At 41.0% G+C, this 26,302-nt stretch overlaps 2 protein-coding genes across 7 annotated transcripts in view; both read right to left on the bottom strand.

Annotated features, from left to right (window-relative positions):
• The window catches only part of NOSTRIN (nitric oxide synthase trafficking), a 78,972-nt gene extending 62,913 nt beyond the window's left edge, over window positions 1-16,059 (bottom strand). For 2 of the 5 annotated variants that reach the window (XM_010982471.3, XM_010982473.3), the window contains exons 1-6: window positions 15,209-15,290; window positions 14,235-14,371; window positions 13,637-13,801; window positions 12,465-12,708; window positions 9,148-9,237; window positions 6,321-6,519 (exon numbers count right to left, since the gene is read on the bottom strand). In XM_010982471.3, coding sequence (XP_010980773.2) covers window positions 6,321-6,347 — 27 coding nt within the window. In that variant the 5' untranslated portion in view covers window positions 6,348-6,519; window positions 9,148-9,237; window positions 12,465-12,708; ... (1 more) ...; window positions 14,235-14,371; window positions 15,209-15,290. Of the gene's footprint in view, window positions 1-6,320; window positions 6,520-9,147; window positions 9,238-12,464; window positions 12,709-13,636; window positions 13,802-14,234; window positions 14,372-15,208; window positions 15,293-15,867 lie in introns of those variants that run through there. The other 3 variants (XM_064484884.1, XM_010982472.3, XM_010982475.3) reach the window with 3 other exon arrangements.
• Window positions 16,060-19,667: 3,608 nt separating this feature from the next.
• The window catches only part of CERS6 (ceramide synthase 6), a 278,288-nt gene continuing 271,653 nt past the window's right edge, over window positions 19,668-26,302 (bottom strand). For both annotated transcript variants that reach the window (XM_010982470.3, XM_031451592.2), the window contains one exon: window positions 19,668-26,078. In XM_010982470.3, coding sequence (XP_010980772.1) covers window positions 25,926-26,078 — 153 coding nt within the window. In that variant the 3' untranslated portion in view covers window positions 19,668-25,925. The remainder of the gene's footprint in view (window positions 26,079-26,302) is intronic.

Here is a 26,302-nt window from a genome sequence, read left to right as displayed (position 1 = left end):
ATCCCTGTTGAGATCCTAATTGGAATTGCATTACAATTATAATTGCAAATTATATCTCAATTTGAGGAAATTAACTTTTTTATGGTATTTAGACTTCCCATCCAAGGACATAGTAAGTCTTTTCATTTTGTTCAAATCTTATTTTATGTTCAGTAAAATTTTATGATTTTCTTTATAGGTCCTTTTGCATTCTTATTTGATTTATTTAGAAATATCTCACAGAATTACACAGTATTAAGCTGTGTATTTTAAAATAGTGTCCTATCTGTTTCTCTCTCCAGCTCACACCAAAGCAGAAACAAAGACCCACCAAAAACATCAGGGGGCCATGTGCAGGAGAGAAAGATTTGAATGCATGCCTTAAAAGTGAATTTTTCTGCTCTCAAATAGTATAAGGCTGGGGCTGGGAGAAGACAAAGCAGAGAGATGGCTGGAGGGACTGAGTCTTTGGAGCATAAGGGAGGAGAAGAAACTCCCATCAGGACAAGTAGGAGTGGAGGGAAGGGACTCTGAGGTGAGCTGTCTTAAGGCATAGATCCCCCGCTGCCCATCATTACCAGAGGTGGCGATCTGCGTCCAACAGTCCTGGGGAAAGAACAGGGAAGCTCAGACACCATGTGTGAGGATGGGGACAGGCAGGGGAAACCTTGCCTCTAACCAAAGCGAAAGTAAGTAGAATCAGCTGAAAAATTTTTCCCTGTCCCGAGGCTGCAGATGCCAATGCATTTCCCAAGCTTATCCAGCCATCAGAGCTCTCCAAGACACATTTAAAAAATATTATCTCTAGAGGACTAGTTCCCGGGAAGCCAGACAGCCCTGAAAGTTTATAAACCAATGTTGAAAACTCAATTGTCTTTAGAGGAGAGGAGGGTGAGCTGTGGCAATGTGGAGACCGCCTGTCTTTCCCCAAGGCATTCAGATGCAACTTTCTAAAGCAAGAGTCTACTCCAACCAAGCACATCTTATGGCTTCAACTGCCCCTGGGGCTGCCAGTTTTAGATTTTGGAAGTTTTCTGTCATTGAATAGGCTAGTACTTCCTAACTTTTTTCACATCGTGGTACATGTAGATGATGATATTGGTACTTGAACAAGGTGGGAAATGGACACATTTTTTCAAGGCAGAGGCAACTTGCCCGTGACCTCTGCCTCCCAGGCACACCTTGCTGTGATCCACTCCCCAGACCCCAGTGTGCCCAGGTATAACAAGTCAGGAAGTTCTTCAAAACATTACATTGTTGTTAACTTAGGGATCAGATAAGAGCGGGATGTTCTGCTTATTATAGCACTGGGGCGAATCTTTATCTTTGACTTTATGTACAATACCAGACACTCCCCAACAGACTCTGATCCAGACTGAGATAAGGGTGACATCAATAAATAAAAGAGTGGCTAAGAATACTTCCATTATTTCAGTGTATCCCCTTTTTTAGATACAATGATTCTGTATCTTTCATCTTATACCATCTACTCAGACTTGAAGACAAAAGCTGTGAAAAACACTTACAGAAACATCAAAGCAGCCCCCAGAGACCATTTCATCCAGCGTGTGTGTGTGTGTGTGTGTGTGTGTGTGTGTGTAATCAGAAAATCTTGGAACTTACCTGCTTTGACAGTATGAAATCCCTTGACCTCGGCTTGGGCTCTCCCTTCCTTTCCCTCCTCTACTCCCCACCCTACTCTCACCCACCAGAGGGGTCTCTGAAGGGATTCCATAGAGCACAATTGGGAAACCAGTAAAGCCAATCCTCCTATTTTATAGTTAGGGCCCAAACAGCGAAAGATAAACCTCATTAGTTAGGGACAGAACTGTGATTAGAAATGTTAGGTGAGCAAATCAATTAGAGACTCCATCAGAAATAAATATACTTGCAAACAGCTAATCAGTATAATCACACTAAGTGAACTCAGAGTGGTAGTTGCCTCTCAGTATCATGAGCAGTGCAGCAGGCTTCCTAATGTCATCAACCAGCACAGAAGGGGTTGCTTTACTCAAAGTAATGTGGAAGCTGAATTTTTGGTGTTTTCCCGTTGTTGAGCTTTGGTAGCCCTACCCTCTACCAAATATTCATTCCAGAAAAGAACCCAGTATTGATCTTACATCTCCATATAAATTTATATTAACATGCTGTTCTTCCCTAGGGTCATTAATTACTAGGGAAAAAGTTATAGGTTTTCTTTTCCCTGATAAAAGGATTGCAGGCTGGTGGAGAAATATGTCAGATCCTTCTGAGACTCTAAAAATTCCTTCATATAGACAACTGCTGTATACAGACATTTCCCATTCACATTAGGAAAATGTGCTTCTAAGCAAATTCTCTTGGATAAATATCATTACCAAAGAACTTAGTAACCTAGGCAATTATCACATGAAATGATTAGACAAATGTCTTGTAACAATAAAAAAAGCACTGTATCAACATTGACTTGAATGATGAAGAAGGTTAAATTCAGTTATTCTAGAAAAATTCATTTTTATTCTAGGTGCAAGTCTGAAAAGGTTTTTTTCCTTCAATGAAAATCCTCATAGTGTTAAATAAACCATGATATTCCACTTAAATTTAATTACATAACCTTTTGTTAGATGCCTTTCACATGCCAGGCACTGTGCTACTGATTTCACGTGATGTGGTATTTCTAAGTACTGCTCTTCTAGACTAATGGATTACTTGTATTTATTGTCATAGATCATGAGACACAGAACATTAAAGATCAGTCTACTTCACTTACTCTTCCTTACTTTACAGATGAGGAAACAGAGGCCCATGAAATGTGGACCATTCCATCACATAGCTCACTGATGCACACTGGGTGTGCTACGGGCCAAGGACATTCAAACCAGACCCAGCCTGCCTCCTTATCTCTGCAGCGTCCCACAATCCCCCAGGAGCCAAAGACCACTACCCCAGCATCTTTTCTATTAGTAACAGTTAACATCCTACGACCCAGGCTGAGCCAACTGAGATGCTCAGCTTGGCATGTGAACCAGGCTGAAGGGGCAGCTCTACAATACTGTTTCAACAGCTGATGAAGTTAAGAGAAGAGGCTGACTGTGTGGACCCAGGAAAGCCTGCTTTGACAAGTCCCTACCTGGACCCATAGGAGTGAGTAAAAGCAAAACCTTGGTTATAGCTTATTATTTGCTTTTGATTTCTATGGTGGTGTTTCTTAGGAAGGTGCTACTTTTTTTTTTTTAATGATTAGATTATTTCATTTGGAGATAATTCCATCCTGTCTGTTTCCTTACACATGGATTTAGAAGCTAAGCTCACAGGCATTAAGGCATCAAGGCCCAGAGCCAATTCTTTTCTTTTTCAAAAACAGAACTTTAAAAAATCTTCTTCAGATAAGTTCTGACGCTTCTAAGATTAGTTAAAAGCCCTGCACAGCATTTAAGCAATCTGTGCCACCCTGGTGACTGACAATTTGAGCATGGACACTAAACAGGCTCTTTGAAGTTGAATAGCCCCACTATCAGCCCATCTTGCCCACTGGAGCATGACCTAAAAGGTGTTTAAATTTTCTGCAGTCTGGTGAAATCTATTTTACTCAGAATAGTATTTTTCAAATGCATAAAACAAAATAGGATCATAAGGGAAACTAATTATATTGATATATATATTTTAAAAACATAATTTAAAGTCACAATATTTTACGTGCTCTTTAATTAACATACTAAATAACAAGTCTTAAGAATTACCCAAATTTCTAAGTCCCACTGAGTGTGAGTAAACAGTATTTCTAGGTATCTGTAAACAACTGTAACGTTATATAAAAATATATGTGATTTTTATTGGTTACAAGGTCACAGACACTGCAGTAGTATTAGAGTTGGCTGCTTATATTCAAAATTGAAGGAAATTCTAAACTTCAGTTAGAAACTAACACAAATAAAGAGATCACGTTTTCCCCATCGAAGGTCATGCAGCCCATTGGTTTCTATATGTGGATCTACTGGAGTTGACCATGTTAAGAACTAGAGCTGAGCTAAGGCTTTGTGAATTAATTGTGTTTCTAGGGACTCATGAAATGGAGTATTTTGCAAATGGTTAAAGCTTTGGCTTCTTTTTGGTTTCCCTGTGAAATTGTCTCAGCGTTTCCCAAAGCATCTTTGCAGTCCATTCCCTTGTTTCTATTCTGTTCCCAAACTGCAGTCTCATCTTCCCACAGCATTGTTTCCCAAGCACAAACTGGGATGGCACCAGGAAATCAACTTGAACTCTTGATGAAGATGAAACAATTGCAAATAAGTAAGGATTCCGTGACTTTAAAGGATTCCGAAACCCTGGCTGAAGGGATATCAGCCCCCTCTGGTCTCCCAGACGACCTTGGGTGGCACTGGGCCCATAGAAATGACCTTCAAGTTCGTGGACAAGGACAGGAGTCCTCGGGGCAATGGTTCAGCATAGGCAACAGGACTCGTCAGCCTGTCAGGGAGGAAGCATTAAGCTGACAGAGATGGGGCAGTGGATTGCCTCGGGGGCTGCTCAAAAGGAAACTTTTCTCCTAATTCTGGGTCTGAAGGCAGCCTTGGGAAAGGATACTAGGCTTTCAGTTCTTTTTTTTTTTCTTTTTGAACTTAACCTGGCTTCAATTTACTATCTCATTCTTCCCTTGGTGTTGACTTTTTTCTTTGGTGACTGTGGGTGCCAAATTTTGCCTCCACTTCTCCCATCCTTAGGCCAAAACGTCACCCAAGTATCAATGGGGAGAAAGGAGAAGAGTTAACACATCGGTAAGAGATCAAATACAAGGAGCCAAACAAGCGAACAAAGAACAAACAAAAAAAACAAACCACCACCACCACCAACAACAAATACATTGATGATGAAAGACTTTTTGAAAAGTTATCTGTGCCTACCAATGGGGAGAATTGGGGGCGGAGGAAAGCAAAGAGAGAGGTTTCACTCTTAAAATCTGGATGCAATTGTATTGTTAGTGTTTGTCTTTACATTAGACACATATTAGCTTTGTGTTTAAAAAAGTAAAAGTAAGCAGAGCTTGTCACTGCCTTGTCTTTATTTATTTTTTAAAAATGTTTTGTTTTTGTTGTTTTGGGGGGGAGTAATTAGGTTTATTTATTTATTTTGATGGAGATACTGGGGATTGAACCCAGGACCCTGTGCATGCTAGGTGAATAGTCTACCTCTTAGCTATACCCTCCCCCTCCTTGTCTTTATTAATATTACCGGTCACTATGACTACATCTCATTTAGCTGGTCTGACTGCCAAACTCATTTTGTGGGACAACAGTCATAGTTTTTGTTTGTTTTTTTAAAAAGGGGGCTCATTTATTGTCATTGTTCCAAATGTACAAAAAAAAAAAGTAGAAAATAACCCCCCAACCCAGTTCCCCCCAACCTCCACAACAATCTGCCCAAAACAAATAATTTTTCCCAAAACCACAAACAAACTGTGGGACAGTGTCATTTTTGCTAAGCCTGCGCTTTCCACAGCCCTTGAATAAACACAAATGAAGCAAATGATTCTCTGTTGATCTTTTTCTTTATGGCTTTATGACAGCCCCTGCTTATCTGCTTCTCCACAATTTGTTTTGCTTTGTTTTTAATAAAATACTTGAAGGATGAATGCAACCCCTTGCCTCTGATGTAACTAGTTTTAGCTTTTTGGCACGATTAATTGGGATAACACACTGACTATCCTTGATTACTTTATTTATTTCCTCCCCACTTCTTTATTTTAATTGCTCCTCATTTCCTAAATTACATCTCTGTTGTTGCAGCTAACGACCTCTTAATGTCTTTGGACTTTTGATCAACCTTCTATTTTTGGTACTGCTCCCAGGACTTAAACAAACATGCTGGTAAATGTGTCCGAGAACTATGGCAGGTCGGACAGAGTGGGGAGTCTGTCCTTCCTCCCTCGGACTCGCAGTTCTTGACTCTAAATGATACAGAAAATATGAAAAAACTTTCCACCCTGACTTCATTCTTCCATATTGCCTGCAGATAATCTGCACATTTGTGTGTCCACTCTACGCACAAGGTTGGCACCACTGTTATACGTTCTAAAAATATTTCCCAAACAGCTACCATCTGCATGCAAATATAATGCTACAACCACTCAAAGTTTTTCCAAGAATGAGAATAAAAGACGACAATGACCTGCCCTGTCATTTGCTAGATAGAGTTCTGTTTTAAATTGAACCAAAGAAAAACCAGACTCTTGTTATCAGTGCTAATATCTAAACATGTTTGGCTTCTGAGCATTTTAAATTTCTTAAGTTAAAATCCATTAACACAAAAATCTACGACTCAGCTGCCCTCACACACAGGCACACAAAACACACCGAGCTACTCACCGAGCAGTCTGTCAGTGGGTCCCTCATGTTGAAATGTTGTTTGCTTCCGTCCTTTCACCTACGCTCCGGCATTCAGGATGCTGCACCCAAGGCTGGGTGTGCCCTGGACTTCCGGGATTCAAAGACCTAGAGTACGTCAGTCCTTGTCAAACACCCAGAGGAGGAAGTCCCAGCCCTGGACTTTAATCCCGTGTGTTTCCTGAAAAAGCAAAGAATGACTCTGGGTCAGGAGAACTAGAGCGAGATGGCAAGAAGGACTTCTGTAAATATTTAGGGGTCAGAATACTGAGTCCTCACGTGCGTGGCCTTGAAAGAGGTTATAAGGTGTTCCTGGCAATTCAGTCTGTCAGGGCTGATGGCAGAGGGATGCACGTCCTCTTGGCTTGCTGTATTAATCATGCTTTTTATTTTCTGTGTTTTATGATGCATTAATACACTGGGGCCTTTGGGGTTGGGGAGGAGGGATTACCTTTTCCAGGCTAGCTAACTCCTAGAGATAGCAAACAACTAGCTTGTAACCATGATGCTGATATGCAATCCAACCAATCCTAAGCCCAGATCCCCAACCACCTCCTTTATACCAAGTCAGCATTCCCCCTGCCCCAAATCACCCCAGTCCAATGTACCAAACAATTAGGCCCACCCCTCTATAACCGTGACTGTAGCGGAAAATGTCCAGAAAAGGCCTCCAGGAAGCAGGCGTACATTAACCACCTCCAGGAACTCAGCCCAACCCTCATTAACTACCCCAACAGGACCAAGAGGCTAAGCTATCAGGTTAAGAAGGACTTTTCTACATTCAGCCTCATTTTTTAAAATCACTCAAAAGGCTAAACAGAACTAGAGATCAGCCATCAACAGCTTATTTTTTTATTGCTTTTTCTGCACCTGTGGCCTGACTGTCCTTCCAGCTAATGGCCTGTTGCTTTGTGACAGCCATTTGTTGGGCCATGGGCAGCTTTGCTCGACTGGCAGACAGTTAAGTGCAGGCCCCCTGCCCGGAAGGAAGTCCATCCACAGCCCAGTGGAACACTACAGAAGTCTGACCCGGGCTGTTCTAGGACATGCTGAGGAGCCAAGAGAGTGGCTGGAAGTGCTCAAGGAAGTGCTCTCGAGGTGCCGTCTTGGAACCGACACACCATCCCTTCAGCCCCATTCAGCTGACCAAAGCCAGTCCCAGACCAGCCCCAATGCAAGGGAGTGGGAGAGATTCCACTCCTGAATTGGAGGAGCTGAATGTCTCACTGCAAAGGGAACAGATACAGAAAAGGGCGGTGCATTGGGATGAATTTTACATTCAATCCACTACAACAGACAGTCAGTGTTTGTTCGTGAGTGACTAAAGAGATAAGGCAGATAGCACATTGGAAGGGGCGGCTGAAACATGTCAACCTTTCCCTTTCCTCAGTTCAGCCTCAGGGGACATGTTTGGAACTTCAGCAGAGACTGGGGTTAGGGAGAGACATAACTGGAGTTAAATTCACGACAGACTCTAGACATAGATTTGGAGATAGGGTCATTCCCCTCTCTGACCCCGCAACCCATCCTGCACATACTCTGCCAAAGAACACAGCCAAGCACACCTCCCCCAGGCGGAGGGTAGGAGTGAGGAGGAAGTGGCCCAGCAGGCTCTCCGCGGTGGCTGCAGCACCTGAGGTTGTGGCTGGGGAGGCACCTTGGCGAACAGACCAGAGCAGGCCAACTGGAGTAAGTTGGTCCTTGAGCGTATGAGAATCCCCAACCCCTGACTCCCAGAGATGGTTCCAGGAGACTGGGAGGAGAAAGCTGAGTTCCTGGGTGAGCAAGGGGGGGAAGGGCCTTGTAGTTTGGGAACTGATATTAACATCACTTCGTTTGTATCTGCGGGTTGATGAGAACAACATGTAGAGAAGCATCTCTAGGGAAGGTCTACTATACTTATTTGCTAGAAGAGTTGGTGTCCGAGGCATCCTTTTGAGCTCTCTGTCTTCAGGGTTGTCTCTGGCCATATGTTTCTGGCCTGCACTCTTTCTCTGGCTTCTTTCCAGTTCAAGCCTCCAGCTTGACCTACTCTTCCACCACTTGGATCCCTGTCTTGCTGCTTCCTTTCCCAGTCTGCTCAGCATGGCCTCTCTGCAGAAGGAAAACCTGCCATGGAGTCTCTTGGATCTGACCTGGAAGCCGCTCTGCTGCACCCCAACCACCCTGTTCTGGGCTGCCTCTGGGGTGGGGGAGTCAACAACAGGAGGACACGTTTGCTAAGTGCTTATAAGTAAGTGCTGGGTGTCCGCGAGTTGGTAAGAAGGAGCCCAAATGTAACAGATGTGAAGGGAAATTCAAAACTTGCCTTGGAAGTTTCTTTCTTTTTTCCTTTTTTTAAATTGAAGTCTAGCGGACGTACTATGTTGTGTTAGTTTCTGGTGTACAGCAAAGTGAGTCAGTCATACACGTGTACATACTCTTTTTCATTACAGGTTATTACAAGCTATTAAATATAGTTCCGTGCTATACAGTAGAAACTTGTTTATCTATTACATATATAGTAGTTTGTATCTACTAATCCCAAACTCCCAATTTATCTCTCCCCACCTTGAGAGTTTCTTTAGTAGCCAAAGCATGCAAAGGATTGGAAATGGCATGGACGTCCATCAATAGGGACCTGGTTAAACAAACACCTTGTGGTAGTATGCGCTCACACTTAGAGGACTTACCACGTGTCAGGGGCTATTCTAAGTGCTTTACTACTATTCACTTTTTAAATCATCATAGCAATCTTCTGAGATGCAACTGTTTTGATCCTCATAATACACATAGGGAAACTGAGGCCCAGGATGGTTAAGTGACTTACCTAAGGTCATACAGTCAAGGGTGGTGGAGCTGGGATTCAGCTGACTCCAGTGCTTCCATGTTTCATTACTACACTGCACTACCACTCCACCTGGACAATGGGATACAAAACCTCCAAACAATGAGAATAGAGTATAACATATTTAGTTATATGTTTGTAAAAGAATGAGTATGAGTCTAATTTGGCACATACATAAGAAAAACAGATCCAGACCCATATACCCAGGCGGACAATAACGTATCTCTGAAGGTTGGGGTTATGGAGGACTCTTCCTTTCTAAGGTCACATATTTCTATATTTCAATATTTGAAACAAACATATATTGCTTTAGGAACAAAACAGGACAAATAATACTTTCTTCAAAGGATAACAACTATGCTAACTTTAATTTTTTAAAAAGGAAGTGCTGATCAGTGCAATGGTGACAGCAGACGTTGTTAGTCCATGTCTTCAGGACTTGGCATAATGCTGGCTCCTTCTACCTAGAATTCCTTCTACCTTTATGTTGACCTAGCGGTCTTTATTTATCACCAGAGTCCAGCCTGTGTCATTTTCCTCAGACACAGTACACTCTAGTCTGTTACTACTGCTATCCATTGCATGACCTTCGTTTGATTCATTTATCTCATTGTGTTGTGTTGAGATTATTAGTTGAATGGTCTGCCTCCCACACTACCCAGTGAGCTCTTTATACAAAGTATGTGGAGCAAAGTAAATATCCAATAAATAATTGTTTTCATTTAATTGAATTCAGTTCTGAGAAAGTGGCCCCATTAGCTAGTTCCTCTCCATCCGCAAGACTGAGAATATTGCTTATGGGTTGGCCTATATCCTCAGCTCTCAGGAAGCAGAGTTCAAAACACTGAGAGCGAAGATAAGTATGACCTCTGGGCAGGAACTCTAAAATGGGAAATAGCCCAAATGCCCTTGGGAGTCTCTGACACTCTGATTAAACATAGCCTTGACAAGCAGGAAATTGAGACAAAATCAGAAGAATCCCAAAGGGCCACTTAGAGAACTTTCTTGGTTAAAAATATATAAACATATGAGATAGGAGGAGTCTTGGGACCAGGGATAAAATCAAAGGGTGGCCTAATGCTAAGAATAAATTTGAGAAAGCTGGAGTCTAAAATGAGCCAAGTTCTGCAAAGTTTGCCCAGAACATCTGAGACAATTTTGGCCATATCCACAGCAAGAAGAATGTAAAGGGACAGCATCTGGGCTTGGGGCAGCTGGTGCCTGTTCCTGATGACAGAGTGAGCAGGAACGCTTGGCCAGGTTGCTGGGTTCCAGGGGTTAGAGGGTCAGGCAGAGGCTGGCCACCAGCTTACCGCATCTTCACCATGTCTTCACTTATCTCCCTGAGGCCATCCGGCTTCTGAGTCCTGAACGAAGCCTGCTCATTGGCCTGTGTGAGCTGATGGAGAACCAGGACCACCTCCGCCATTCCAAGCACGTGAGAACCATGGACAGTGTTTACAAGACATAGCATCACTTCCACCAATCACCCTCAGAGGAAAGTACAGAAGCGATCTCATTCTGACTAAACTACTTTTTATTTTTAGTCTCTGGTTGCTGCAGTGATTAGTTTCCTTAACTTCCATATCTCACCAAAGCTGGAAGAAACATTTCTAAAGCCTTGCCTTAATGCATACATTTCAAAAATATGTACCTATGCCCAACACCTTAGGATGGGGGAAAAATCTATCTAATTTAGAAACACTAATGAGTGTTCTAAACTGGCAGGCGTGGAGGAAAGGGGGAGGTGGTGGGTGGTGGGGAACATACAGATATTGTTATGGTGAACAGTCAGCCTAATTTGTAGAATCTAAGGTAACTTTTATGCTCAGTTTGTACTAATTCCCTTGTGGTTTTTAAAACTGCACAAAATAAGCTTTTCACCACTTTCCACTTCATAAAAATCACCTAATTTTAAAATCAAAGTCCAAATGGTCACAATTAACTTACTTTAAAAACAAACCAGCCCTGTATTCAGTGTGCCTGGGCTGAATTTTCATTGTGTGTGTCCAAGTTTCATATATATTAATTTAAAATCTCCAGGTGTTAATGGGGAATAAAGAAGAAATCAAACAGATTAATTTGCGTAAAACAAATCAGTGTAAATTTACTTTTCCCCAATAAGCCCTAGGAAATGAAAACTAATGGACAAATAATTAACTGAGTCATCTGACAACCGTGATCTATGGCTCAACTTCCCCCCAAAAAAGCATGAGAAGGATATTTTACAAATGCAGATTTAGTCCAAATTACATTACATCTTCATTTAATCACCTAGGTTAATATTCATGTGCTATTACTTACAGTTTCCTAAGGTCACCTAGGACCAGTCTGAGGGATTTCAATTAAAATACACTCTGCAATGTCTAGCAGAGGGTTGTGTTTGTCTCCAGGGCAGAGTATGAGGTTGGCATTTTTGCTTATGTAAATAAAGTGCCACCCAGGATTTATGTGTCCTTTCCACCTTGGTCACATGTTTATGTTATAAATCATCAGTCTATAGTTATTTCCTATAAACCTTTGCCAGGTTATGGAGGTAGGATCTTAGAAAACAGAAGCACTCCAAATGGTTATTTATCTTGGTTCCTTCGGCAGCAGGAACTGAGGTGCTGGGGGATGGGTGTGGAGAGGAGAAGGAGCTTTATACTATTCCCTTCTCCCCATTTAGAATTTTATATGTTGTGCTTGTAGTACCTATTCAAACACAAAAACTATTTTTTTTTAAAGCCACTGCACATCCCCGGGACGGAGTACACCCAGCGCAGAAAGCTGTTTACTCAGAACTTGGGTTTAGTCAACCTGCCCTCTGCATACTTGTTAAAAATCTTCCCCTGTTGTCTTCTTAACTCAAATTATTTAACCCCCTATTTAGCTTCTCTCATAACTCTACTGGAAAGGTTCTGGAAATCACTGTTTCCTTCATTTTGCCTCCCGGTAGCGTCCTACAATTGACAGTCCACTGATGCCTTGGTTCTTTCACGTGTTCATTCAGGGAGGTCTCATGCAGCAGCCTCTTTGATCCAGGCATTGTGAGGGACACCAAGATGAATAAGCTCCAATCCCTTCTTCCAAGGAGCTCAGTGTGATGAAGAGAGGTTATAACACATTCCGACAGACTATATGAAAGAGGCCTTTATAGAAAGTGAGGGGAATTCCAAGAGGCACCCTGCTCAGCTTGGTTGAGGAAGTGGACAATGCCAGAAAATGCTGGAAAGAGATGGTCACCCTGGCTGATGTGTGGAGGGCACATACTAATTCTCTGGGCATAGGAGAGTGTGTGGGTGTATTCAGAAACGTACCTTGAGCACACAGTTTGCTTGGGACCTTGACCAGTTGATCTTGATGAGGCTGAAGAGATATTTAGAGATGAGAGGTGGGAAGCCTTGGGTGCCATATTGTAACTTTAACTCAGAGGTAACTGGAGCCACACAGGGGTCTTTTTCCATGTAGGATTTTAAGCACATTTGTGATATTCAAATGTGCATTTTAGGCTGATCACTTTGACAGAGGTATGGAGATTCTGAAGACAGATGACATAAAAATCTGGAAGAGTGGGAGCATGTTGTCAGGACCCAGGAGAAAAGTAGTGAGTCCTTAGCTAACATGGAGTGGAAGGGGTAGAGTTTTAAAATGGAACCAGGAAGACTTCGTGATGAATTGGAGTGGGAGTAAATAATGAAGGAGTGGGCAGATCTAAAATGAAGCCTAGGCTCCTGATATCCTCCCCAAGAGTCCCTTCTCTATGACCTCCACGGGAGGCACTATAGGGCAGGAAGTAACAGGAGTCTGAAAAATGTTGATTCAAAAGTTGGCTATACTAATTTGGGGGGACATTTCTTAACTCCTTTAAGCTTTCAGTTTCCTGATATGTAAAATGGAAGTAATAATACCACATTCCTCATAGCAGAGTGTGCATAATAAAAGTTCAATAAACACTAGCTGTTTATTATTACCGTTATCATTTTAATTCACTTTTGCATAATAAAGTAAGGCATTATTAAAGATGATTGTGTATTACATACAAAATATTGAAAAATATAACTATAGTAATTCAAAAACTTGCAAAAACAAACCTGACTCTTCTATTCAACAATCAATTTAGAATTCTCAGGAAGTTTTTGCTAATGCTTTTTCTTATTTTACTAAATCTCCCTTTAATGGGCTGAAAAATTTTGTATTATTTTATTGCTCTTGGAACTCAAAGATGGCACTCTCATTTTTAAAAAGAGACCTTGCTGCATCTAAACAGAAAATTTCACCTGAGACATTATCAGGATTTTGAAAACAAATATATTGGTTTAAAAAAGTTATCTCAAAGTTACAGGCAAATTGCAAGTTCAGTACACAGAACATTTTCTTTTTCATACTTAATATTTTAGTGCGTATTTCCTACAAGGAAAACAAGTACATTCTTCAACCAAACAACAACACAACTATCAAAAGCAGGAAATTAAGATTGATTCATTGTTACCTTATCATCTACTCCTCGGTTCCACCAATTGTTCTCATTACAGTCTCCGTAGCAACAGGATCCAGTTCAGATTCATGCATTGCATCCAGTTGTCACATCTCTTTCGTTTCCTTCATTCTGGAACAGTTCTTCAGTCTTTGCTTGACTGTCATGCTACTGACACACCTGAAGATCATCAGTTAATTAGTTTGTAGAATGCCCCTCAATGTTCTCTTACCTGATATTTGCTCATGATTAGATTCAGGTTATGCATCTTTGGCAGGAATATCACAAAAGTGATGTTGCTTTCTTACTGCATCCAAACAAGTGCCTCACGATTCCATTTGTACCATTATTGATGGCGTTTACTTAATTAAGACAGTGTCTGCCAGGCTTCTTTGATGTAAAATTACTACATTCACCTTTGAGGTTAATAAATATGTTGCCGGTGTACCTTTAGTCTATGCAAACATCTCATTTCTCAGCAAAATTTCAGTTTATTCATTTACCAATTTATATGAACTCAGTTTCCCATTTTACTCAATGCCTTAAAGTCAGTTGCTATTATTAATTTTGATGCACAAAATGTCCTAAATTTGGCCAGTGAGACCCTGTTCACCTTGGCTGTGGCTTGTACATTTTCCTATCATTCTTTGATCACGTCCCTGCTTTCCAGCTCTACACAATGTTCCACTCCAGCCTGTGCTTTCCAGCCTCAGCCCTGGGTTCAGCCACTTCTTCAGGGAGTTCTGGTTCCTATTAGAGAAGAATGGATTTGGGTTGGATTTAGAAACCAAGACCTGGGGTACGAGTTGTGCCCACTGGGGAGTCTCTGAGTCCAGGCCCTGTGGTGGACACCTATGGAATGTAGAATATAAGTACACTCACATATACACAGTTATACACTTACTCTTCTAGTTATATATTTATATTTGTTTTGATATCCACCTATATATTGAAACCCATGAGTTTACATGGGTACTTATAATTTTAATCCAATACTACTAAGTTCATTCAGTTTTCTCCCTCTCTGTATTTGTAATTCCCTTTTCTAACAATGAGAAACTGGTCCCTATCATCCTTAATATAGTATATATTTGCTCAACCCCCTGCATGTAACCAACCTCCGATTTCCCATGACAGGATGCTCTCTGCAAGGATGCCCTCAGCCCCCTACCCCCTCAGATTCAGTGCCTCATGCTGGGCCATACCTCGTAGGACACCCTCTTCACCCTGCCCTGATTCTCCATGCAGTGGTACTCTCCCACTGCAGACACCTCCATAAGCCCATCTGGCCTCCAGCACCTCACTTTGGGCCATCACAACTCCCCCACCTGGTATAGATATCACGCTGCTCTGTCCCAACCTAGGCTTTAGGACTGAGCAGGCCTGGAAGAGAAGAGAAGGAAAGGAAGAGAAAAAGGCAGAAGGGAAGGCTATCACGATCATTAACATCATTGTATTTCTTTCTATCTTTGTCATCAGCCCTTTGCTGGCTTATCTTCTCCCTTAGATCCCTCTAATGTGGGCATTTCCCAAGGTTCAGCTTCAGTAGGCAACAGAGGAAATGCCTCATAGCTCAGACTAAGTTACCTGCATTGCTGCTTTCTGGCTCTGAGACCTTGGCAAGGCTCTTATCCTCTTTGCGCATCTGTCCCTTTATCTGGAAAAATTGAAATAATAATGGTACCTAGTTAAAGTCCCCTCTTTCCAATTCTGGGCAAGCATTTCCAGATTAATGGGATCTCACCAGCTCAAATTCACATAGGAAAAATCAGCTCATTTTTCCCTTACAAAACATACTTATCTTCCTAAAGCTCTTATTTCTGTAAATATACACATTCCTTCTACCAGCATCTACTGAGTACTTATTATGTAGCAAGCGTGATGGCTAAGGATCCAGATGTGAAAAGCAAGGTCTTTGCCCCCAAGATGAGCACAATGGGGGAAGGTAGTATCAGCCCTCTGATGGAGTTAAATGGTTGTGCCTTTTCCTCTCCAGGAGAAATACCACATTCCAAGAGACTAAGGCTTTCTTAGGAGGTCCATACAAGAGCTCACTAGACAGAGGAGAGGAGAAAGGCCTTCCAGGCAGAGTGAGCAGCATGGCTCTAACCCAGCATAGCACATTCTGAGAACAGGGACTCGAGGATCAGGCTCATAGAGGCCACAGGGAGGGATGAGGATGGAGTGAGAGATGACAGGGTGCAGGACACGAACAGCCAGGGGGCAAAGCGAAAGGTCTTACTTACTGGTTCTCAGATGCCCTTCTTCTTCCCACTTGATCCATCCAAATCTTCTCTGTTCTTGTTGGCTTTCTCCTTGAAAACTTTCCTCATCTGATCTTGAAGCAACTTCTCTCTCCTCTGAACTTTTTTGGCAATCACTATCCTACAGTATATTTTATATGATGACAATAATAATGTCTTATGTATCTAAGGTAGTTACAGTTTTCAGAAACATTTTACCTTTATCATAAAGTTTGATCTGCATGATAGAACAGGTATTACTTCTTGTACAGCTACCTTGACTCATTAAAATAACCACTGCTTATGCCCTGCCTCTGTAGGCAGATTGAAAACCCCTTCAACTGAGCAGTTTTGTCTTCTGCCTCTCACAATGCCTAAGAGAATTTCTCAGAGAGAATTGGTGGTCAATACTTGTGCTGACTTAACATTGATGGGCATTTTATTGCATTCATTAGCACTGCAGTTCTCTGTGTTTCCAGGTAGCATGGCATAAACTGTCTCCTATGTCCTCAGACATGACTTGTAAGTGGTGTAACCGAGAAACGGCAGCACTGGAGGGACAGCATGGCAGGGCTCTGTTCTCGGAACCACCTAGTGTCCTCAACTGAGAGAGAGAAAAAAAAACCACCACTAATTACTTTGAAAAATTTTAATAACCCTTTTGAACTCATCTTTGGTGAAATGGCTCCAAATGGCCTGGCATCCTACACTTTGCTTGTTTGCTGGATTACTGGGTAGTACTAGCAGCCTGGGTCAACAGAACTAATAGGAACCAAGAGTTCAATCCTGATTAATCTAATAACTGCTATGACTCCAAAAGAGGAGGGCTGGTGACTGATCTCTTACTTCCTACAACTTCCTCTCTCTGTAGCACTCCATCCCTTTTGTCCCTTAGGGGTACTTCCCTGTGAGATTTTCAGCTCATTCTTAAAAACCAGGAGTCTAAAGAACTAAACAGTTCCATGACCAAGCTACTGACTATCCTAATCTGCAATGTATCAAGTTACTGACCTGCTTGAATTGGTTCCTTTCAAACCAGTGTTCTGGGTGACAGCTGCCCTTGCAAGCTCCCAGGGTTAGGCTGGGGAAAGAGGTGTGCGCTTTGTTGGCTGGAACAATGCTGTGAACTTGTAAAATTGAGTTCAATCATTGGTGTAGTAGATTTGTTGAGAGTCTTCCCTAAGAAGGGCCGCTGACACAGCTGAGAGCACTAAACAGTACAATGTTGAGAAGGAGGAAAATGGGAATGAAAACTATAGGGGTAAAAATTTGAGATATATCAGAAAAATTAAAGGAGGTTAAAAAAAAAAAAAAAGGGCCTAATGGACAATTCAAGTACATTGGAAATCTGAGCATTCCAAGTCTTCAGAAACAAACTGGAAGAATCACAGTGTACCAGGATGATATATGTCTAAGTTTTGAAATCACTCAGGTCTAGGGTCAAATCTCATTTCTACTGCTTGAGAGCTGAGTGGCAGAGATAAGCTACTTAACTTCTTTGAGCCATAATAGGTTATGGGTGATAGTGGTGTGCTGGTATATATTTAAGAACTGGCTCATCCAAATCAATCAAACAACTGATTGATAAACAAACAAATAAATAAAACCCTCCTAGTACTTCAGGAGGTGGCTGTATTCAGAGATGGGGCCTTTAAAGGGGGTGACGAAGGTACCTTTCCCACTTAGGCCTTCTATGTACATATCCCTAAAAGCCCCAGAAACAGGCTGCGTGTATGAATCAGTGTTTATTGCAGAAGACGTAGGATGTTAAATTTCTGCCAAATTAGGATATCTTTGAAACTTTGTTTTGTCCCCTTTTGTTGGAAAAGGGAGATTAATATAATAAAAATTTCATCCATGGTTAAAGAAAAGAGGTGATGAAGGTAAAATGAGGCCCTTAGTGTGGGCCCTAATTCAACAGGACTGCTGTCCTTAAAAGAAGAGATTAGGACACAGACAGATAGACAGAGAAACAACTATGTGAAGACACAGAGTGGGTGCAGACATTATGGAACAGTATGGAAATTCCTCAAAAAACTAAAAATAGACTTACCATATGATCCAACAATCCCACTCCTGGGCATATATCCAGAGGGAACTCTAATTCAAAAAGATACATGCATTCTAATGTTCATAGCAGCACTATATACAATAGCCAAGACATGGAAACAACCATAAATGTCCATTGACGGATGACTGGATAAAGAAGTTGTGGTGGTGTATTTATACAATGGAATACTACTCAGCCATAAAAAAGAATGAAATAATGCCATATGCAGCAACATGGATAGACCTAGACATTGTCATTCTAAGTGAAGTAAGCCAGAAAGAGAAAGATTAAAATACCACATGATTTCATTTATATGTGGAATCTAAAAAAAAAAAAAAAGAAGACACTAATAAACTCATCTACAAAACAGAAACAGACTTGCAGACATAGTAAACCATCTATGGTTACCAAAGGGATGAATTTGGAGTTTGAGATTTGCAAGAGTAAGCCAGTATACATAAAAATAGGTTTAAAAAACAAATTTCTTCTGTATAGCACAGGGAACCATATTCAATATCTTGCAATAACCTTTAACGAAAAAGAATATGAAAACAAATATATGTATGTATATGCATGACTGAGACATTGTACAGCAGGAAAAAAAAACTACACAGTGGAATGGCAAGCCAAGGAAAAAGTCAACCCTGCAGACCCCTTGGTCTCAGACTTCTAGCCCCTAGAATGGGGTTGGAGGCAGTGGGGGGCAGGCAAATTTCTAAGTCACCTAGTCTGTGATATTTTGTCACAGTGCAGCCCTCGTAAACTAATACTCCTCATTTCTTTGTCTTCTTTTTCCCTTCTCTTACTAGACTGTAAGTCCCATGAAAGCAGGAATTATATCTATCTTATTCATCCTTCTTTTCTTAGTGCTTACAATAATTCTTGGCACCTAATGGGCTTTCTATAATTATTTTTAAATGATTGAATGATGCAGCCAGGAACCTGAGCCTCTGTTGTTCAGATGTGGATGTGGTCCAGCAATAAGAAGGGGGCTGAAGAGAAGCTGAGTTGCATGGCAGCTATTTAAGAGAGATGCTCGTAGAGTTATACTCTGTCATGTTAACAGAGCCAGAAGAGCTCCTGGCTTCCCCAAATGGTGCATTTACTTATAACCTATCCTTTTGTGCCTCAGAGAAATTTTGGTAGTTTATTATCATAACTCATGCTCGGAATCAGAATGTTGCCGGGGGTGGTTATAATATTTGTAAGATTTTTAATAGGGTGTCTGCTTTATATTTTTAATACTGGTGGTGGGGGGGGTGTTTGGTTGAATGTCAGCACTATCTTTATGGCTCTTGAGGTATTAGATGACATAAGCTTAGAGCAGAAGAAGACAAGATGGGAAAGACAGAGTTATACAGGAAAGACAGAGAGAGAAGGTCTAACAAAGTGGGGCACAGACCCCGAGAAGCTGTGTCAGTCAAGCTCCTATGAGCGCACACTCTGAGGCACAGTTTGTGTGTGTTGTGCTTTGTGCTGTTTATCCTAAGTGCCTCTTTCATAGTTTGGAAAAATCACTACAGCCTGATATATTTGAATGGATATCTCTATAAATTCTATTTTTCCAGAATGAAGTAGTACATAAAATTTAACTTGAAGTTTTTATATCTTAATATTCAAAGAAATACCATAACATATCTATGTTATATATGTAACATGAATATGCTATGACTTTGCTAAGTTAACCTTTGTGAAGTGGAGCACAGGGTTAGGATGGTGAACCAACAACAGAGCTCAACAACAGACCACAAGAGAACTTGAAATAGAGAGGTTTATTATTCACAGGTCCTGGGGGAAGTACACGGCGAACCTGGAGGGGCCATACAGGGAGGTCAAGGCAGGGTGCAGACAGAGAGAGACAGGACCTGGGGCACATGCTTTTATTACGGTCCATGGGTGGAGTGCTTTGGGGTTCCTGGGCTATGGCCAGATTGGTCAATTCATGCCAAAAGAGCAACGTTTGGCTAAGCCCCCCGGAGGTCTTATCTAAGGCATGCATAAGGCATACAGGCAGTGGGAGGCAGGGGAGATGGCTGATCACAAGGGCTCACTGGGGAGATCACAGCAGGGACGTACATTTGCTTAAGACCCTGGGCTGCGATGCAGGACATACACCTGTTTGAGGGGCTAGTGTCAATTTCTGGTCCCTGCAGGCTGCCTGGCAAACAAAATGGAGGCTGACACGGCAACGGCATCGAGCAGCTTAGCTAAATTCTCGACAAAACAACATAAATCTGACATTATAGTTAGCATAGAAATATTACATTCCTTTCTTGTGATCATAGTGACTACTGGGACTTGAGGAGGTTTGCAAGAAACTCACAGGATACTGCGAGCCCGGAAATAAATCTTGTCTAGGAAGATGTAGTGTATTGCCAACACAAGCTAGGTAGTGCTTACAGAAAAGGGCATTTACACTGTACTCTTAATACTTATCTTTATTATGAAAGTGTTTCCAAAGTAAAATGATCCTCATAATAATGATTGCTTCCAGAGATCAAGAATGAATAATTATCTTCTCATATAAAAATCAGCAAAACACAGTAACAATACATAAAATAATTCTAACTGTCTAACAGTACACCATTCCATTTATGACAGAGATGCTCAAGCACTGAATTGTCTTAAGAAAACAAGTAAGGTTTTGTCACCTATCCTATTTCTCACTGCAAGTTGAAAAAAAATCAAATCCCTAAACTAACCACCTCCCCCTTGCATGACACCAAATGGCTACGGAGGTAACTGATCATGTGGGTAAAGAGCTGAGGAAAATCATGAGCTTAGAGGTTTTACGAAACTTTAGGAAATCAAACTTGGAGGGTGTTTTCCATCTTTAAATGAATGAAGCTCTAAGTTAAAGCTACAGATCACCACATCATTGCTCCTATTACAGAGCTAATTTCACTTTGGCAACTCATCTTGAAAAAATCTGTCATTTTTTAAGGGTAGTTTTACAATGACAGTTTAAAAAAATTACTGTAGATCTAAGAGGAAAAAAAAGTCTCTATAAAATCTAATTTTTCACTTAACATAGAAATCATTCCAACAGCTGTCATTCCCTGGTTTCCAGGCCACACAACATATACCAAAATAGGAAGCCAAGCTTTCATGGTCTTGTGTTAAGGAGAACAGGCTCACATGGGCACCATAGTTTTTAAGAAAAATGGAATCAGGCAGAGAAGGAAGTACGGCACACAACTGATCCAAAGGCTATCGGGAAATCAACAGCAGACAAGTGACAATATTCTGGCTTCCTTTTACTTAGAGTTCCAGGAGCCTTAAAGGAATGTGGGTGAAAGATAAACAAGACAGATCTTAGGCTAACAGTCCCTCCCATTCTTTCCTGGGCAATCCTGAGAATGTCTAGCCCTGTGGAGATACTGTGTGATGTGCCATCTGCCTGCAGAAACTTTCATCTCTTTGATCTGACAGAGTATTAGCTTGTGTCTATTTGAAGATGTATTCCTTTCCAAGGCTTCAGGCTGAACTCACGTTAGAAAGGCTAAGGTTCTCCTTTGGGTGTCTGCAGATCTCATTAAAAGTTACTTACGATGTTTTATGTTCTCTAATACAGTTTCCTCCATAAAAACCAGCACCAGGTATGCTTCCTCTGAGCGTATGTTAGAGGAGTTCCAGCCGCATAGAATGGACACGTGTCCAGGCCTCCTCAGCATCTACTGAGCGCCCCCTAGGGGATGAGATGGAACCATGCACACACATGCAAACCACAGGGCCTCTTTGTAGCCCATCACTAATGAAGAATTGAAGTGTGGCCACAGTGAACCAGTGCTAACAACTATCTGCTAACTTGAGAATGGCACAATTTCATTTTATCAAGAGAAACTTATAATGACTCTGGGGACAATACCTTCATTAAAAAGAAAGTCTTGCTGCATTTTGCATGAACAGTTTGTGATTATCAAGAGTATTCCTTCCATGGACAGACAGCACGCTGGTCAGCAAGTGCAGAATCAAGAACTGCATCTTCTCTTTCTATACAAGTTACTGAGAAGCTGAAAGTGCCTTGTTATCACTTTCTCATCAGGCTGACTTTGATCTGATTTATTTTTTCTTGCTCGAACATTAGAAACATTTCAGGGCTACTAACACTTATCTACAAAGCAGGCATCAGCCAAAGACAAAGAAAAAAAAAAGCAAGCTACTTAGAATCTTAAGACCTCAAACAGCACATGAAATGTAAACATGGAACCTATTATTTCCAAAGGATTTCTTGAAGCCTCTTTGGACATAACCATTACAGATACTGATGACGAGAATTTTTTTAAACACCTTTGGAATTATTCTATATACTTTTTCTACTTCAAATTAAGAAAAAATACTCAAATATTCAGGCAACTTTGGCATTAACATTTCCAAGAAGCAGATAAAAGTAACTACCAATGCAAAATCATGACCAGATTGGGAACAATCATGGGTGTCCATAAAGTTCTCTCTTGAAGAGCTCTTTTGCAAAGACTCAAGTAAGCTGGAACGAAATCTCATTTACAACTTCAGCCCAAATAACAGTGAGGTTGAAATATACAGAGTGGAAGATTCAGACCCTTTCTACCTAAGGTGCAAGCATTCAGTTTGCTCAAATTCAAACTCTATCAAATACTCAGAAGGGGAAGTTTGGCAAGAGAACTGGACATTTTGAGGTTCACCCACCATTCTGGCTACAGGTGACCTGATTCTATCTCATTAAAGCGTTATTTCTCCCACACAACTACTTGCTTTCTTGGGGAAGGCTGCTACCTTTCTTCCTAGTTCATCTTTGTCAGGTGCTTGTTGCATGATCTGATGGTACCTCAGGATACCATCTGTCTAGCAGCCTAGCAGTAGCTGGATGTTAATGAAACCCTGGGGTGAAGCTGCAATCATATGCATTGTTTTCAACATTTAGCTTAATAACCCCAAATCCTGATGGTTGCTCCCCTAATCTCAACATTCATATTGCTAAATTTGGAAGTGTGAACTAGCTGCTGGCCTTAGGCTCTTTATGGTCTTAGCTCTAAGGCGAAGAGGCAGAAAGGAGTCCCCCACTCTCCGCCATGTGGTAGCACGAACAGGAAGTGGAGAGGAAGGTGGGAAGTTTCTACTGCACGTGGCGGATGGTTTTTATGAAAAGGATATGGATAAGGATGAGTCAGCGAGATTTTGGTTTCATCATGTTTTTTGAGAAACATACATGTACATACATAGACCACACATTTTATATCACTTAATGACCCAAGGCCAAATTCTACTCGATTTTCTACATTTTCCCCCCTAAGCCATCTAGAAAAGCTATAGCTCTGGAGAATAAAATATTACTTTTTCTAGACTCCTTCCTATATACCCCTTTGTACCTTGGGAAGGTTTGAATGTGACTGGGAGGAAGGAGGTATCAACACAGACTAAGTTCATTAAAGAGAAACAACACTCTCACTAATCTACAATTGAATTTACAAAATTCGCTTCCAAAGCTTTGGCCTGGCACAGGTAGAAGATAGGGTATCTCACATGTTTTCTCTCTCAGCCTTATCAGACCACCATGGGAGAGTAGCAGACAGAGATATATTATTCTTCATCTTAAAGGACCTACAAATACCATTACTGATTAGTCAAAAAGAACCCTTTGCCCTAAAATGTCAAATGAAATCAAAATCTATAGATACATAGAAGACCGTGTTAGGTTACTGCCATTGGTCAGAGAGGTTCTGAGAATTCTCAGTCCTCCTAAGTGACTTTTGGGAAAAACAAAAGATTGTTCAGATGTCTTTGCTAAGTATAGACTTAATTTTCTTCATTTCATGCAACTCTTCTAAACCTTTCATTTACAAGCAGGTCTTCTGAAATTATTCTTGTATGCTAAAGAATGTGAGCTGATCTGCATCTGAACACCTTGTGATCCTCGGGTTTATTTCACCCATCAGAGGACGTGCTCTAAACACTAGAGCAAGGCACGAGTCACTCTTCTGTTCCATATTTTAGTTGATTAAGAAAGGAAACTTTCACCTCCTCAAAAATTTTCAGCTATAACCTGCTTGCTGTTCCTTTTTATATGCATCTGCATTTTTAGCAGATGTTCAGATGACTAACAAGTACTTCTGATGTTTAATGACTGGTCCCACAGACTCAGCCATCCACAATTACACTCCTAGATACAGCCCTATTCTGTGAAGTAAAATGACAAGACTTTACAAGAAGAATTAGTTGCACTGTTTTCTCAATGAGCAAGCAGACATATTTTCAAGCCTCTGTAGTTACTACGATGGACCACACCAGAAACATACTATTTTGTAAATAGGTGGGGAGAGATTTAATATTACAGGATGAGGATTCTGTTTGGGAGTATTCTTCTAAAGATTAACTCTCACATTGCGGATTGTGGGCACAAAGCTTTATATCAACTTTTTTAAAGAGTCGAATTGAATATGAATGGCTTTGAGCAGGACGTGCCCTCCCCAGTACTTTGCTTCACTAGTCCTGACTCGTACATTTTTATCACTGCATTGTGGTTTTGGACTCGTGGTTTAGATGATGGGCTTTCTGATTTATGAAATAAGTACTTAGAATACCTTTTACTCCCTCTTACTGAAAGTTGGAAGAAAAGAGATAAAATCTTTGGCTTATGTGTATGGTCTTCTTATCTACATGTAAGTAATTCTGCCCTGTAGGAGACCATGGAAACTTATTTTCCCAGTAATCTTTCTCAATTCTCAATCACCGCTGAGTAGAATGTTTATTGTTTTTCTGGAAATAGCTCCATTTGAATAAAAGCTCCTGGAAACTGAGCAAGTCTTCAAAGAAGCAAACAAAAGGACTTAGAGTGTAACACTGCTCAGTTTCTAGCAACGAAATTCTCTTATGTTATGGGTTATGTTTAAGGAGACAAGACAAAGGGTGAAACAGTCTTTCTCCCATTGGCTTTATTTTGCTCAGAAAAATAAAAACATCAAGATCAAATACCAGATAGGGCATTTTCTTGGAAGCTGGTTGCAATAAAGTGCTTTGCCCTAGAGGTGCCTCTGGCCAACTCTTGGAAGTCTCCTTTTTCTGTCCCCAAATATACTTAGTTTCTTTTTTTATGACAAGACAAAAGACTGCACTAATTACAGAGTCAGTGGTAAAATCTGGTTGAAATCAGCTGCTCTCTTTGTTATTCTCAGATCATGGGACACATTCTCAGTTGTAAGAGTGATTTTGTTGTTTGTAACCATGACCCTAAGCAAAAGTCTTCCTTCAGAGCTAGAGCACTGACTCCATAATAGAGAATTTAAAAAAAAAAAAAAATCTCTGTAACCTACAAAGTTAATCTCCAACTAACTACCATTCTCAATGAAGAAATCCTAGCTGTGTGCACAGGAAATGAAGTCTATTCTAAAGCAATTAAATACAAAAAAAAAATTAAGTCCTCCAATAACCATACTCTAATTTGAACAGCTAATTGACCAGAAGAGTGACAATTAAGACACCTCACTTATCCTGTTGAAACTTTATACTGGGAGGAAGGTCACTGAGACTATACAGGAAATTCAAAATGGGAATTGTAACACAAAGAAAGCAAACCTATCTGGAGCTGTACCAGAATCTTGCACTGGGTTTTGCTTGCTCTAAGTGACAAGTTAAGCTGATGCTCCTAGCCGACTGGGTTACAGCAACAGAAAGGGGTAGAAGCAAGTGTTGCGTCTCCCTCACTGTCATGAACCCAGAGAGTAAAAGAAGTGAGGAAACTCTCTGTTGTCCACAAATTTACAAACAAATACAAAAAATAAATAATATTCTAAGACAGTACAAATGCAAATACTGTTCCCTTGTGTCAATTACATACAGCATGCCTACGTATAGAGAATGGTAATTCTTCTTCATTCACAGACAGGACATATGGCAATGCACTATTCAAATGCTTTGATAATCCTAATTTTTGTTTCTGGTGCTGAGCTATTATGAAAGGAACTGCATTTGCAACTTATTAAATACTTCCAGGAACAAACAGTTCACTTTGTTTGGGATGTGGAGTTTTGAGTAATTAATCATCCATGGAGCAAGGGCCACTGAGGAGATACCCGTTGGTACCACTGGTCCCATTGGTGGTGGTCGCAGTGTGGGGGCTCTTCCCTGGAGGTTCCGAGTCCTCCTCATCTGAGCTAGACTCAATATCACTGCGATCATCCTTGGACACCTGTAGAATACAAGAAGGTGAGTGCAGCCAGCTCTGAAGGAATCCTTAAGGTACAGTATGCTCAGAAGTACAAGCACGAAGGAAAAAAGATCCAAATATTTGAAAAAATCAAAGAGGATAGGGACATTGCCATGGTAATAAGTTCCTCTTCACTGGAGACACACATTTGGGCGACAAAGTCAGTTATCAAGGGATGGAGGTGAATTTAGGCATCCCAAGGGACC

This window comes from Camelus dromedarius, chromosome 4, assembly GCF_036321535.1.
Source record: "Camelus dromedarius isolate mCamDro1 chromosome 4, mCamDro1.pat, whole genome shotgun sequence".
Taxonomy (NCBI): domain Eukaryota; kingdom Metazoa; phylum Chordata; class Mammalia; order Artiodactyla; family Camelidae; genus Camelus; species Camelus dromedarius.
The sequence above is the reverse complement of the archived record's forward strand: the minus strand, read 5'-3'. Positions and strand labels throughout refer to the sequence as shown.